Below are 14176 nucleotides of genomic sequence, written 5' to 3' on the forward strand. Positions count from 1 at the left end.
AGCCCATAAGTATAAGAAGTCCCAGTATGGAGGACCGGGAATTCTTAACGAGGCAGCATGGCGCCGCCACGAGACAACCGGGAAACCGTATATGACCTATTAGAAGGAAAATACTGGTTCCCGGAAGACAAAATTACAGTAAAACATTACTTATGAGGCACTTAACTTAGCCGTTGCGATGGCAGAACGTTCCATGATAAATGGTGATAAAATTCCTCGTAAATAGCACAAGCACAAAGAGAATGCGTCCGAACGCTGGCGCTAATAATTAAGGATGACCGCTAGGGGCGCTGCTGTCCGTGGTGTCCTCTAGTACGTAGTAGTAGCGGCGCATCGCCCGTGGTATCAGCTCTCTCTTGTGGGGATTCTGATTGGAAGTTCTAATTGGTGAATGTCTCGTGGTAGTGTTCCCACTCGCCCCTATTGCCATACCGACACTCTTTTTAAGAGTGAGCGAGTCAGTTTTACTGACATTTTCTTAATTTTGTTTTTCTCTGGTAATTTTAGATTGAATTTTACCTAGAAAGAATGATGTTAAGGATCCTTTCATAGGCCGACACGAGCTGAGCCCAGAAATGCGCACATTTTCATATATAATACTTCATGTAACGGCTAATTTACAATGGTACAAAAATTATGTCAGTGACAAAATAATTTCCGAGATGTGTCACAGATACTTTTTAGTGCGGCAAGAAAGAAATTCGTGCTTGCGCGCTGCGTAACGATTGTAAACAAAACAACACCTTGATCCGTGAACTCCCAGCATCCCCCAAGGTGCGTGATTCAAAAGTTTTAGGCTGGTAGGCCTATAAGTATTTTTCCACGAATTTAAAAAAAAACTTTTGTAAGTCGACGTAAAATACGTCCAGTCGGCACACGGGAGACAAAAAATGTCAACGTAAAATACGTCCAGTCGGCATAAGAGGGTTAATTACAGATGAGTTTAAAACTCTCCCAGGATTTAATGAAAATAGAAGTGTGTATATGACTACTTGAAGTATATTTTTTGGGATGATGATTATTGAAGCAATTTTACAATCAGTTCGTGCACTAAGCTCATACAGAGATTATTGCTATTCAAGATATTGGTACTTACTATTACAATAACTATAGGTCTATATCATGAATAAAAATAATCTCAGTTAAGCATAGTGCATGACAATCATAATGACAATAATAATGATGTCATCACTAAATATGACCCCACTCATAGAAATTACCTGTGACAAAATTGGGCTTAATTGCCCTTGCATCTAATCAATCTAATCATGAAGAATAGTGACTTCAATATTCTTCAGATAGAGCCACTGCTCCTAGTAAAGGCTCTTACTTGTAAGGGAGAACATGAAGGCTCAATAAGACTAATATTATCATATGAAAGATGGATAAAACATCCACATTTTTCCTCATAAACACTTATGAATTTCATAAGCTGAAGAGCATCCATCATGATGTTTTAAAATTCCAGTGTCTCACAAAAAACCCACTGCTAACATTAAACAGGAGGCCAACCATAACATGGGCGCAGGAATCAGGCAAAGACAGCTCTAGATAACTTAGCATAAGTTATCATGACTTTTGCAAAATAAGAACAGGTAGTACAGTGAACTCCCTGTATTCACAGACTCCGGATTTGCAGACTCACCTATTCACGATATATTTCTATTAGAAATATCCACAAATTCCTTTTTTTATCAATTTCATCAAAAACTACACTTTTTGTGATAAAACTATTTAAAAAACCCCAGTTATATACATTTTTAGTGGGTTTTTCTTGAGTTTTAACAAAATAGTAGGTTTTAAGCATTTTTTTCTGAGGGCTCTGACTATTCACGGGTTCTGGCTATTCATGGGGGTCTGGTACCCATCCACAGCGGATACAGGGGGAACACTGTATGTAGTAGCTTTCTAAAGTCCACTACCCACGATGAGGGACCAGAGTCTAGTAGACAACTGCGTTTGAAAACAAGGACACTTATATGTGAACAAAAGTTACAATTCCTAGCATGGTGGTGCCCCATCCATAACTGGCTACTTTTCCTAACATAAGCAGCTACTCTTCATTCACTTATCCAAGATTTAAGAAATTACAAAATCCAACTAAAATGTTCACTTAATTCCTGAAGTAAAAAGGGTACATAAATATTTGGCAATAGATAAAAAGCTAAAACTTTCAAAAGTTCCTACCTTGTCTTATCATGATTGGTGGTGTCCATTAATGGCTGTAGCAGAGCATTTGTTACGTGAAGGGTTGTTAGGGTAGCTGATCTCCGAGCCAATTCAGAAACAACAAGCATCACTACTCTTAAAGTCTCAGGCTTAAGGCTGGGTTCCATCATTAGTGCTGATATCTACAAAGAATTCAGCAATTTTTTAACAAGTATGCTATTTATTCAATACAAACCCAATACTTATAAAACCATTTCATGTGCCTGGAAATGTTTCCAAACAAACCTTTTCCAAGAGAAGAAGAAAACATGCACTCAAAGGTAAGCAATGCATGTTCCGTAAGGTCCAGGATCAAAGTTGACAACTTTGCTCACTCCTAGTGCTGTATGCCTAACAACTGGAATATGGTGTACAGAGGAGGGCCTTGGGTTTTTTCAAAACATTAACTTTACTTTGTTGTTTTTATATAAAATATTTACCATACCACGCCCAAAATTATTTAGTGCCAAATTTCAATTTAAGTGGGGATGATTCGATTGCATATCCCTGTAGGTTGCTTGTATAGAGTTAAAAACATCTGTAATTATGGCAAACAGTTACCTTGTATGGGTCTTTGAGTGTGATTCAGTTTTCTAGGATTTCAAGTCAGATGGTCAAATGACTATCCAATTACTGGATTTCATGTCAGATGGTCAAATAAATATCCCATTACTTAAGTGAATCAGTTTTTGTGCTGAAACTTTAACAACTTAACTAGTTTGTACCTAGAATACTAGAATACTCTTACAGGACGAAGGTTTGCCTTCTTTTGGGAATAAAATACTACGTATTCCTAAACATCAAGAGACATAGCCTGAAGATAATTTCATAGAGAAAAATGTAGTACATGATTCAGTACAACCACAAAGACAAAACACAAATACTATAAGGAACACATTACAGCTCACTATGCAAGTCTGAATTTCACAAGACTGAAAAACTGACCATAAGAAATAATTTAATACAAAAGTGCAAAAATTGAGGAGAAAAATCCTTGACCTGGGCCTTATGACACATGCAATGTTCAACTGTCAGAATGATGCTCATATTTCCTTAAAAGGTTTGTCTGGGAACACTCGGTGATCAATCAAATGGTCAAGGCTGTTATACAACAAATTACTAATTAGTAATGAGAATGTCCAAAAAAGGATTTTGACGTAAGGAAATATCTATTTCTGGGCGATTGGCTCGTGTCGCCAGCGAAATATCCTTTAATCTATTATTTCTAGGGTAAATGTACTAACACATACCAGAGAATAAATAAATAAAGAAAAAGGTCAGTATAACTGACTCGCTCACCCTCCCAGAGAGTGTCGGTATGAACACTATGGCGAGTGAGACCACTACCACGAGCCAATGCCAATAGAAATCTCCCACTACAAAATCCCCACAAGAGGGGAGCCGACCCATCAGAGTGGGCAGCACCTACTACTACTACTCCATCCCATGCTGCCGACTGCTGCGCCCCTGGTGGCCATCCTGAAGTTAGCAGACAATCTTGGCGATGGGATGGGTAGGGCGGGATTTCGCTGGCGACACGAGCCAATCGCCCAGAAATAGATTTTTCCTTACGTCAAATCCCTTTTTCTGGCTCAGCTCGTGTCGCTGCGCGAATCGTACCAGAGAAATAGACAAGATTGTAAGACATTCAAGAAAATAAAAAGGGTCTCAATAAAAGATGAAATAAAATAAATTAATATAATTGCTAATAAAGATACATATACACAGTGATACAAATAGAAATATTACTTAAATATACTTATTGCTAATAATATTTCTTAACTTAAGGTAATATACATATATACAGGAGGCATATCATATATGTACAACAATAGTATTTGTGTAAAGCTTATGTATCAAAAACATTTAAAGCAATTAGTATACAAGTTGAATAAACAAATTCAACAATAACGAAATATAAAGAATGTATATGAATTAATATACAAAACCCGTAACCATTATAAGAAGATGTATCTCCTAGCATAAAAATAAGGAGATGACATTCCACGAGATCAGTAACATCACAAATGTGAGTGTCCCTAGCAAAAAAATAAGGGACACCCACTACATCAATCATTAAAGCAGCTAAGACACAATGTGATCGTAAATGAACAAGGCAGGAATAGACGAACTGTTGGGTGAGGCAGGTAGAAAGGAGGACTGAATCTTCTACTAAGGATTAGTCAGAGTCAGGGGAAACTATGTTACCCGCTGCAACTGCTGAAAATTTCAGGGCTTCCAAGGACTTTAAGTAATGACGTTTGAACACTGTCGGTGATTTCCATCCAGTATACTTTTTCAACTCATCGAAGTTCATATGTTGGAAATAGTTAATTGAGGTGGGGCTACTGCCCTGACATCATGTGCTTTTGGAAAAGAGTCAGGATTGGCTTGTTTAATGAAGTACAGGATTTGTTGCCTGATGCCTTTAATAGATAAAGTACCATCTTTTCTCTCCTAAAGAGAGGACCCGATGAGGATGAGGAGGTCCTAGATAGAAAGGCTCGTAACGTTGAAACTGGGCAAAGAGATATATCTTGTGGAAGGGTAGTACCTTCCATGGTTCCCACCTCATCAAAGGATCTTCATTCTTAGCTAAAAAGCTACGTTCTGGTGAAAGTAAGCACTTCCCCTGTGGGAAGGAACTGAATATGATCCGGATCTCTGGATAAAGCCGACAGTTCTGAAATTCTAGCTCCTGAGGCCAGGCTTAATAAAAATAGAGTTTTTCTCAACAGCATTATAAATGAGCATGTGTCATTATTGGTTTCTGAAGCCAGTTTTATTTTAGAACATCGTTTAAGAACCATGATACTGACGTAGGCCTTACAGAAGGTCTAAGTCTAGCACAGGCCTTGGGAATAGACGAGAAGTAGAATCTGTCAAGTCTATGTTGAACCCAAATTGAAAAATCTTTTTCAAGGCTGACTTGTTTGTCGTAATTGTGCTAGCTGCTAAGCCTTTTTTCAAACAGGATCTGAAAAAGGATATAGCCGAATTGATTGTCATGATCTTAATATCAGATTCTTTCAGGAAGGTTGCTAACTTTTTGACAGCAGCATCATACTGTCTCAAAGTTGAATCTCTCTTATCTGATTCCAAGAAGAGAATATTCTGAGGATCAATATTCGCATCCCTTTTCGCTGCAAACTTCATGAAATCCATAAAGTTAGGGTTTTGAGAATCCTGAGGAAGCGAACACAGTCTTCGTTTGTACTGACTGGGAGAGCTTGGGATTGGGGATCCGAAGAGGACGGAGACCCAGTTCCAGGATGAGAGGATACCAATTGCTCTTCGGCCAGTCTGGGGCTACTAGAGCCACTTGACCCTTGAATGTCCTGAGTTTGTTTAGCACCTTCATGAGAAGATTCACCGGAGGAAAGACATAAATCTTCTCCCAGTTGTTCCAATCTAGAGCCAGGGCGTCCGTGGCATAGGCCAGAGGGTCCAGGTTGGGGGCCACATAACACGGGAGTTTGTGGTTCGCCTGAGATGCGAAGAGATCTACCTGTAGACCTGGAACTCTCTGAAGAACCCATTGGAACGAACTGTTGTCCAGTGACCATTCCGACTCTAGAGGTACTGAGCTTGGATAGAGCATCTGCTATGACGTTTCTCACTCCAGCTATATGGGTGGAGGAGAGATGCCAACTGAACTTGTCCGCCAGGGAGAATATGGCTACCATGACATGGTTTAGATGACGTGACTTGGAGCCTCCTCTGTTTATACAATGTACTACCACTGCGCTGTCCAGGACTAGCTTTATGTGGGAGTACTTTGGAGGACGTAATCTTTTAGAGTCAAGAACAGTGCCATTGCCTCCAGTACGTTTATATGGAACTGACGGAACTGAGGTGACCATGTTCCCTGAACCTTTTTGAACTGGGAATATCCTCCCCAACCGCTTAATGAAGCGTCTGTGTGGATAGTGATCCCTGGAGGAGGAAACTGAAGGGGCACTGACACTGATAGGTTCTTGACTTTCGCCCACGGCCGAAGTCGAGTTCTTTAGAATCAGAGGAACTGAGGACAATTTGTCCCTGGACCTGATATTTGCCCGTGAAGCGCGCCAAATTCTGGTTAGGTCTTTCAGTTTGGCTTTCATTAGGATGTTCGTCACTGATGCAAACTGGAGAGAACCCAGGATCCTTTCCTGAGATCTTCTTGAAGCCAGTTTGTGACTTAGGAATTGCTTGACTGACTTGTTATTTCCTTCCTTTTGGACGATGGAATCGACAGAGTATGGGAGGATAGATTCCATTGAATGCCTAGCCACTGAAAGTTTGACTCTGGAGTGAGTCTTGATTTGGTCCTGTTTATCTTGAAGCCTAGATATTCCAGGAACTGAATCACTTTCAGTGTTGCTTTGTTGCATTCCTCGACTGTTGAAGCCCAGATCAACCAATCGTCGAGATACGCTACTACCATAACCCCTTGCGACCTGAGTTGTTGAACAACTACTTCCGCCAGCTTCGTAAACACTCTGGGTGCTACGTTGAGCCCGAAAGGAACTACCTTGAAGGAGAATGTCTGGTCGCCTATCTTGAAGCCTAGATAAGGCCGGAAGTGTCTTGCAATAGGGATATGATAGTAAGCGTCTGTAAGATCGATAGAGGTGGTGACGGCCCCACGGGGAAGTAAGGTCCGCACCTGCGAGATCGTGAGCATCTTGAACTTGTCGCAGCGAATGGCTAAGTTTAAGCGGGACAAGTCTAAGATTACTCTTCTTTTTTGTGAGCCTTTCTTTGGCACGCTGAACAAGCGACCTTGAAACTTTAATCTTTTGACTCTCGCTATAGCTCCTTTTTGAAAAGGAGATCCTCCGCATACTCCGTCAGTTCTTTGGAAGGAAGCTGACGGAAAGGCCTGGATGGAGGTGGGTTCGATAACCAGCTCCAACCCAGGCCTTTCGACACAATGCTCTGAGCCCACTTGCTGAAGTTCCAACGGTGGCGAAAGTGAAACAGCCTCCCTCCTACCTGAAGTTCTTCATTGGTTCTGGTAACCTCCTCGGCCTCCTCTGAAGTGTTTTCCCCTATTAAAGGGACCTCCCGATCCTCTCCCACGAAAGGAACGTTTACCTCATGGCCTCCCTTACCCGAGCGGTCATACTTCTGAGAAGATTGACTCTCGAATGTTTGGTTGTAAGCTGGAGAGATGGCATAAGAGGTGGAGGGCTGAGGCTGAGGGGAGATCACATAATTGGCTGTGATTGAGCCTTTGAAGTGGAGGGCTGGGCTGTTTGCACTAAGGGAACCGCCGGAACTTGCTGAGAAAAGCGTGGCTGCTTTTTCTGGTAGGGCTGGAAACGCCTGGGTTTCCTTTGCCCTTTACCTCTAGCTGCAGGATCTTGCCTCCTCCTAGCCGTAAGGCCCCAACGGTCCTTAAGGCTCTGTTCAACCTCGTAGCCTCTGACTGGACTTCCTTCACCATTGCTTCTGGGAAGAGATCTGCTCCCCAGATGCTTGACGAGAGTAACCTATTTGGCTCGTGCCGAATGGTTGCTTCTTGTAGGACATGCTTCCTACAATTCGTTCTAGCAGTGGCAAACTCAAACATATCTGACTGTACCGTTTGAGTCAGGGATTTGGTCATGAGTTTGAAAAGCGGCTCTGAACCATAGGCTATGGTGGCCACCTCGGTCATAGCCATAGAATTAATTGATCTGGCTAACCGTGACTTAGTGTCAAACTCAGCCTGAATAAGGCTATCTGGAAGCCTGGGTAGCTTTTCACCAAACTGCTCCATAGCACAGTCGGTTTGAGTTTGCCAGCTGAGAAGGTGTTCGGTAAGTCTTCCCATAATTCTCCGGCTGAAGGAAGTAACGGAGATGTAGGATCTGCTTCCTTCAGTTGAGGCATGGGGTCCCCCTTCTGGGCCGCTGGGATGGTAGAGGTCGCGATCTTAGTTAGGAAAGGGAGTGGAGTACTCTCATCCATAGTGAAGATCGTGAAGGGACTCTTGAAGGGTTGGATTTTCGTATTCGAACAATCCATGTCCTCCAAACACCTGAGCCATTCTCTCTGAGCCTGGTCACGTGAATAGAGGACCGTCTCCTTCGGTACCCTATCATCTCGAATCATGGCTGAGGCGGTGAGCCTTGCGTAGCCGATGAAGGGAGGCTGAAGGTCTTCCGGGTAGAACTCGAAGTCCTCTATTCTTCGAGTTCCAAATTCCGGTATGGAAATGAGACCGTCCTGGAAGGGGGCGTATGACGCTACTCTCCACGGGTTGTTCATCGAGAACGGAGGTAGCGAGTCATACGGGGGAAGCTGAGCTCCACCTGCGTTGGAAGGTGGAGGAGAGGCTAGAGGATCTTGCTCAGTCCTGGCTATAATGGAGTCTTGAGAAGTAATCCTATCCGACAACCGAGAGATCATTTGTTCCATGCTACTCTTTAGAGACCCAACCAGGTCGCCCACCTGTTGTAACAGGCCAGCATTGGATTCCAAAGCCGGAGCTGCTGCGGAGGTGGAGGGGTAGCTTTGAATTGGAACCAAAGGTAGCGGAACTGACGACTCAGCCGGAGTGTGAGATCTCTCTCTGGAGGATTTACTCCTCGAGGACTTAGAGCCGGACCCAGAAGCCTTAGACCTGTCTGCTCCGGGATTCCTAGCCGGAGACTTACGAGAGGAGGATGAGGTCGAAGTCGTCTTCTTAGACGACGACGACGTCTTTGTCAAGGATTTCACTGCTTGACCCTTGACCTTGGGTCTAACCGAAGCGTCAGGAGGAGTATACAATTCATCACCCGTAAAGCCTTGGAAGGATGGAGAGGTTGCAGGAGTAGAACAGTTACGCCCAAGGGTATCCCTTGGGTGTCCACCTTACCTACCTCGACCAACAGGTCGTCTACACCTACCATAGGTTCTACATTAATATCCAACGTCGCGACTTCCGAGGAGATATCCTGGCCTTGGTCAGTCAATGAGGCAGCCAGCTGTTGCTGGATGAAGGCGATAGTCGGGGCAGCCTCTGCTGGGTCGACGTATCCTGTCGCCTTGCCTCCGGGGAAGATTAGTACCGCCAACCTTTTCTCTAGAATGTAGGGCATACCCTTGGCGGCGTTCTTCCCGAAACCGCCGACCCAGGCCCGCAGGGTTGCCAGTGCGGTATCCCTCACTGCCGGTGCCTGGAAGAGAGGGTATCAATTAGATTTAAGAATAACTTAAAACTAAAGATAACTTAAAGTATAACTTAACTTATAGGGCTATAAGGCCCTTTGAATTCCTTAAGTTAGAGTAATTGATACAAACTTAAGAACTAAAACAGATGCGGACCAGCTACCGGAGATGGAATACTTACCCGTCTAACAGCTGGTCACCAGATCATAACATATGGTACACGTCTCATGGTACCAGACCTGGATGTCCCCGTGCGGAGTCGCGCATGGAGCATGGGACCGGCAAACTTCGTGTCCACACGGGTCCTGAAGTGTGGCGGCACATCCCGGATGTTAACAGTTGGTGGTCTGTAAGTGGAAAGACACATGAGTATCTTAAAGAAAATCACTTACAGGCTAAAGGACAGAAGAACTCCATTGCATGCCGGAGCTCGGAAAAAATTCGGGCATAGCCCCTCCTTACTAGCCTGAATAGGCTATAAACCCCGGAGGTATCCGGTGAAAAGAAAAGGGAAGGGGATGGGGGGTTTATTTTTTTCTTTTTTTTTTTTTTTTTTTTTGTTTTTTTTTTTGTTTTTTTTTTTTTATTTTTATTTTTTTTTTCTTTTTTTTCTTTTATGTTTTTTTTTGTTTATTTAGGTTATTTTTTTGTATTTTTTTTTTGTTTTTTTTTTTTTTTTTTTTTTATTTCTTTTTTGTTTTAAGGCACTTACATAAACTTCACATCTTAAACCTAAAAGCTCGAACGTACCGGACTAAGTCCAGTGCGAGGCGGAGTGATAACTCAGTGAAACGGAGAGGTTAGACGAGACCGACTGTATGTTCCGGTCCACCCCGTGGGGTAGACTAAGCACTTTTCCGCTAGATGCCAGGTCTCCGGTGGTAAAGGAGCCCTAGTAAGGTGGGAAAGAGCGGGGGCATACAGACTCGGGCTAGTAACGGAGCGACGAAGTAGTAATGGAGAGGGGGAAAGGCCAGTCCCCCCCAACCTTACCATCCGATCGGGCCGAGAGCCGGAGAGGTCGAGTCCAGTCTGGGTCTGTCCCGTCCCTCTACCCCCTCCGCCTGGGGGGAGAGAGGGAAGCAGGCTCGGGTATGCAGAGCGAGCATGGGCAGGCCTAGCCACCCCCCCCGACTCTATGGAAGAGCGGGAGGGGGGAAGGTGACTGGACAGGCGTCTGGCTGCCTCGTGATCACATAGTGACCACGGGGCGATAAGGACAACAGCTAAGCCTAAAATAAAACCAACTGATCAGCGAGATGCTATCGGGAAGCAACCGAGCTGACCAGCGGTAACATAAAGGCCCAATAGGCCGTGACATAGGCTAAGCGAGCCAGACGCCTAACTAACCTAACAAAATCACATAGATAACAATATGAATAATAAAATGAAAGAAAGAAAACAAATAGTAGGAGAAAAAATCCAGGAGTGTACGACTAACCCGAAGGAAAGTCTACCACTCAAAGCTAGCCGATGCCGATAATAAGAGCCGTGGCTAGGGTCTGGATGGAAGAGCCTACATAAGGTAAAAGACATGCATGCATGACAAAACCGTGTAGACCTTACCCTAAACAAAGCGGATAATAAAATAGAGCGTACAAAGACAGGGGATGTTCTGGGTATGGGAGACCCAGAACGGACCCATCACGAGGCAGGACCATGCTGCCATGCTTCCGACCTAGAGATCGTATTTATACCTAAAAAACGGCAAATACGTGCTCAGGGCCGGAAAAAACCAAATAGCAATAAACACTGAGTACTTAACTTAGCTGCTGCGATGGCTGCACGCTCCATTGTAATAAAATCCAAACGAAAGGGCACAAAAAACACAGAGAAGAAAATGGCACGTGTGAATCGTGTGCGCTAACTGAAAAGGATGGCCACCAGGGGCGCAGCAGTCGGCAGCATGGGATGGAGTAGTAGTAGTAGGTGCTGCCCACTCTGTGGGGTCGGCTCCCCTCTTGTGGGGATTTTGTAGTGGGAGATTTCTATTGGCATTTGGCTCGTGGTAGTGGTCTCACTCGCCATATGTTCATACCGACACTCTCTGGGAGGGTGAGCGAGTCAGTTATACTGACCTTTTTCTTTATTTATTTATTCTCTGGTATGTGTTAGTACATTTACCCTAGAAATAATAGATTAAAGGATATTTCGCGCAGCGACACGAGCTGAGCCCAGAAAGCAATTACCAGTACATAAACAAGAGCACACTAAGTATAAACTTTCACATAAATAACCAAGAAAAGATATGATTAAATTAAGAGCTAGTAGCAAAAAATTAGATTTCTAAAAATAGTATAACAATGGAGGCTACACATTTCAAGGAACTCATTAATTAAAGCATTAAAAATTATTACAACCTTATCATATAAAATTCTAAAAAGTCATGGACACTCCTATTCATGAACACTACCAGAAGTGTACAAGGAGAGGTCAGCAGTGTTTAGCTATGAGAAATTAGAACATAACTAAAAATATACATCAGAAGTATTATCATCATTACTGTGGCACCTCAACTTAAAAAAAAAAGGCCCTGGAGCAACTCACTTAGTTTACAGTGTACAGAAATTAAATAGAAAGGAATTAATATCCTATCCTGACTGGTATTTTGTCATTTTCCTTCAGTTTAAAAATGACATTTTCATAATAAAATAGTTTCATATACATATAAGGTACTTACCAAATAATTGCTGTGTGGCAGCTTTTTAAAACAGCTTAGCAGGTGAGCTAAATTTTGTTGGTGCCCTTATGTCCACAAGAGGGGAGGTAGGTGGGCTCTGATTCTATAATTAGTGGGTAAGTGTACAGCAATACCTCAAACTTACACGAGGTTAGGTTCCGGAGCCCCTTGCGCAAGGCGAAGATTCGCATAAATTAGATATGGTCACTAAAAACGCTAATAAATGCTTATTTACACATTTTAAACACTAAATATCACCCTAATCATGCTCCCAAAGTATTCAGCTAACTTTTAAATGAAATTAAAGTTATTGTAATTTCAATTAAAAAACAGGTTTTCATGTAGGAAAAGCCTTTTTTTGGTAGTCGCTGTTGAGTCCTCAAGGCTTACCTTCCGTGGTCCATCCAGAGCTCCATGGTGACCAGACTAATGTCAAAGAATTCTCTATTAGCCGGTCTTGCGGCTAAGCTCAGGATAAAAGGGCACTGTCTCTGACCCTCAGCGAATGCTGAATCCACTTTACCTACAAAACCCGTAAGAAGTAGTGGCTATGTGCATATGCACAGTCATGTTGTTTACATATGACCAAAAATGGACCAAGAAGCCATTCCCTTTCTGTTGGTCAATGCAGGAAGATCCCTTACCCAAATCCTGTCTTTTCATCAGGGAAGTGGGAGGGTTTTGAAGACTCAACAACAACTACCAAAAAAGGGATTTTGACGTAAGGAAAAATCTATTTTTCTGGGCGATTGGCTCGTGTCGCCAGCGAAATATCCTTTAATCTATTATTTCTAGGGTAAATGTACTAAACACATACCAGAGAATAAATAAAATAAAGAAAAAAGGTCAGTATAACTGACTCGCTCACCCTCTAAGAGGGTGTCGGTATGAACACTAGGCGAGTGAGACCACTACCACGAGCCAAATGCCAATAGAAATCTCCCACTACAAAAACCCTCCATGAGGGGAGCCGACCCACAGAGTGAGCAGCTCGTACTACTACTACTCCATCCCATGCTGCCGACTGCTGCGCCTCTGGTGGCCATCCTGAAGTTAGCAGACAATCTTGGGCGAAGGGATGGGTAGGGTGGGATTTCGCTGGCGACACGAGCCAATCGCCCAGAAATAGATTTTCCTTACGTCAAAAATCCCTTTTCTGGGCTCAGCTCGTGTCGCTGCGCGAAATAGTACCAGAGAAATAGCACAAGATTGTAAATAAAAGTAATAAAATAAATCAGAATAGGTCTCAAATAAAAGAAAAATAAATATAAAAAGAATATGATCCGGATCTCTGGATAAAGCCGACAGTTCTGAAATTCTTGCTCCTGAAGCTAAGCTTAATAAAAATAGGGTTTTTCTTAAGAGCATTATAAACGAGCATGTGTCATTATCGGTTTCTGAAGCCAGTTTTAGAACATCGTTTAAGAACCATGAAACTGACGTAGGCCTTACAGAAGGTCTAAGTCTAGCACATGCCTTAGGAATAGACGAGAAGTAGGAATCCGTCAAGTCTATGTTGAACCCAAATTGAAATATCTTTTTCAAGGCTGACTTGTTTGTCGTAATCGTGCTAGTGCTAAACCTTTTTCAAATAAGGATCTGAAAAGGATATAGCTGAATTAACTGTCATGATTCTAATATCTGATTCTCTCAGGAAGATTGCTAACTTTTTGACAGCAGCATCATACTGTCTCAAAGTTGAATCCCTTTTATCGATTCCAAGAAGAGAATATTCTGCGGGTCAATATTCGCATCTCTTTTTGCCGCAAACTTCATGAAATCCATAAAGTTAGGGTTTTGAGAATCCCTGAGGAGCGAACACAGTCTTCGTTTGTACTGACTGGGAGAGCCTGGGATTGGGGATCCGAAGAGGGCGAAGGCCCAGTTCCAGAATTAGGGGATACCAATCGCTCTTCGGCCAGTCTGGGGCTACTAGAGCCACTTGACCCTTGAATGTCCTGAGTTGTTTAAAACTTTCATGAGAGATTCACTGGAGGGAAGACATAAATCTTCTTCCAGTTGTTCCAGTCTAGAGCCAGGGCGTCCGTGGCATAGGCCAGAGGGGTCCAGGTTGGGGGCTACATAACACGGCAGTTTGTGGTTCGCTTGAGATGCGAAGAGATCCACCTGTAGCCCTGGAACTCTTTGAAGGATCCATTGGAA

At 43.1% G+C, this 14176-nt stretch overlaps 1 protein-coding gene across 1 annotated transcript in view; it reads right to left on the reverse strand.

Moving 5' to 3' along the window:
* Positions 1–2183: 2183 nt before the first annotated feature.
* LOC135213100 (uncharacterized) overlaps positions 2184–14176 on the reverse strand; it is a 243724-nt gene continuing 231731 nt past the window's right edge. The window contains exon 7 of the mRNA XM_064247017.1: positions 2184–2351. Within this exon, the coding sequence (XP_064103087.1) occupies positions 2184–2351 (168 nt within the window). The remainder of the gene's footprint in view (positions 2352–14176) is intronic.

Source organism: Macrobrachium nipponense, chromosome 11 (genome assembly GCF_015104395.2).
Source record: "Macrobrachium nipponense isolate FS-2020 chromosome 11, ASM1510439v2, whole genome shotgun sequence".
NCBI lineage: Eukaryota > Metazoa > Arthropoda > Malacostraca > Decapoda > Palaemonidae > Macrobrachium > Macrobrachium nipponense.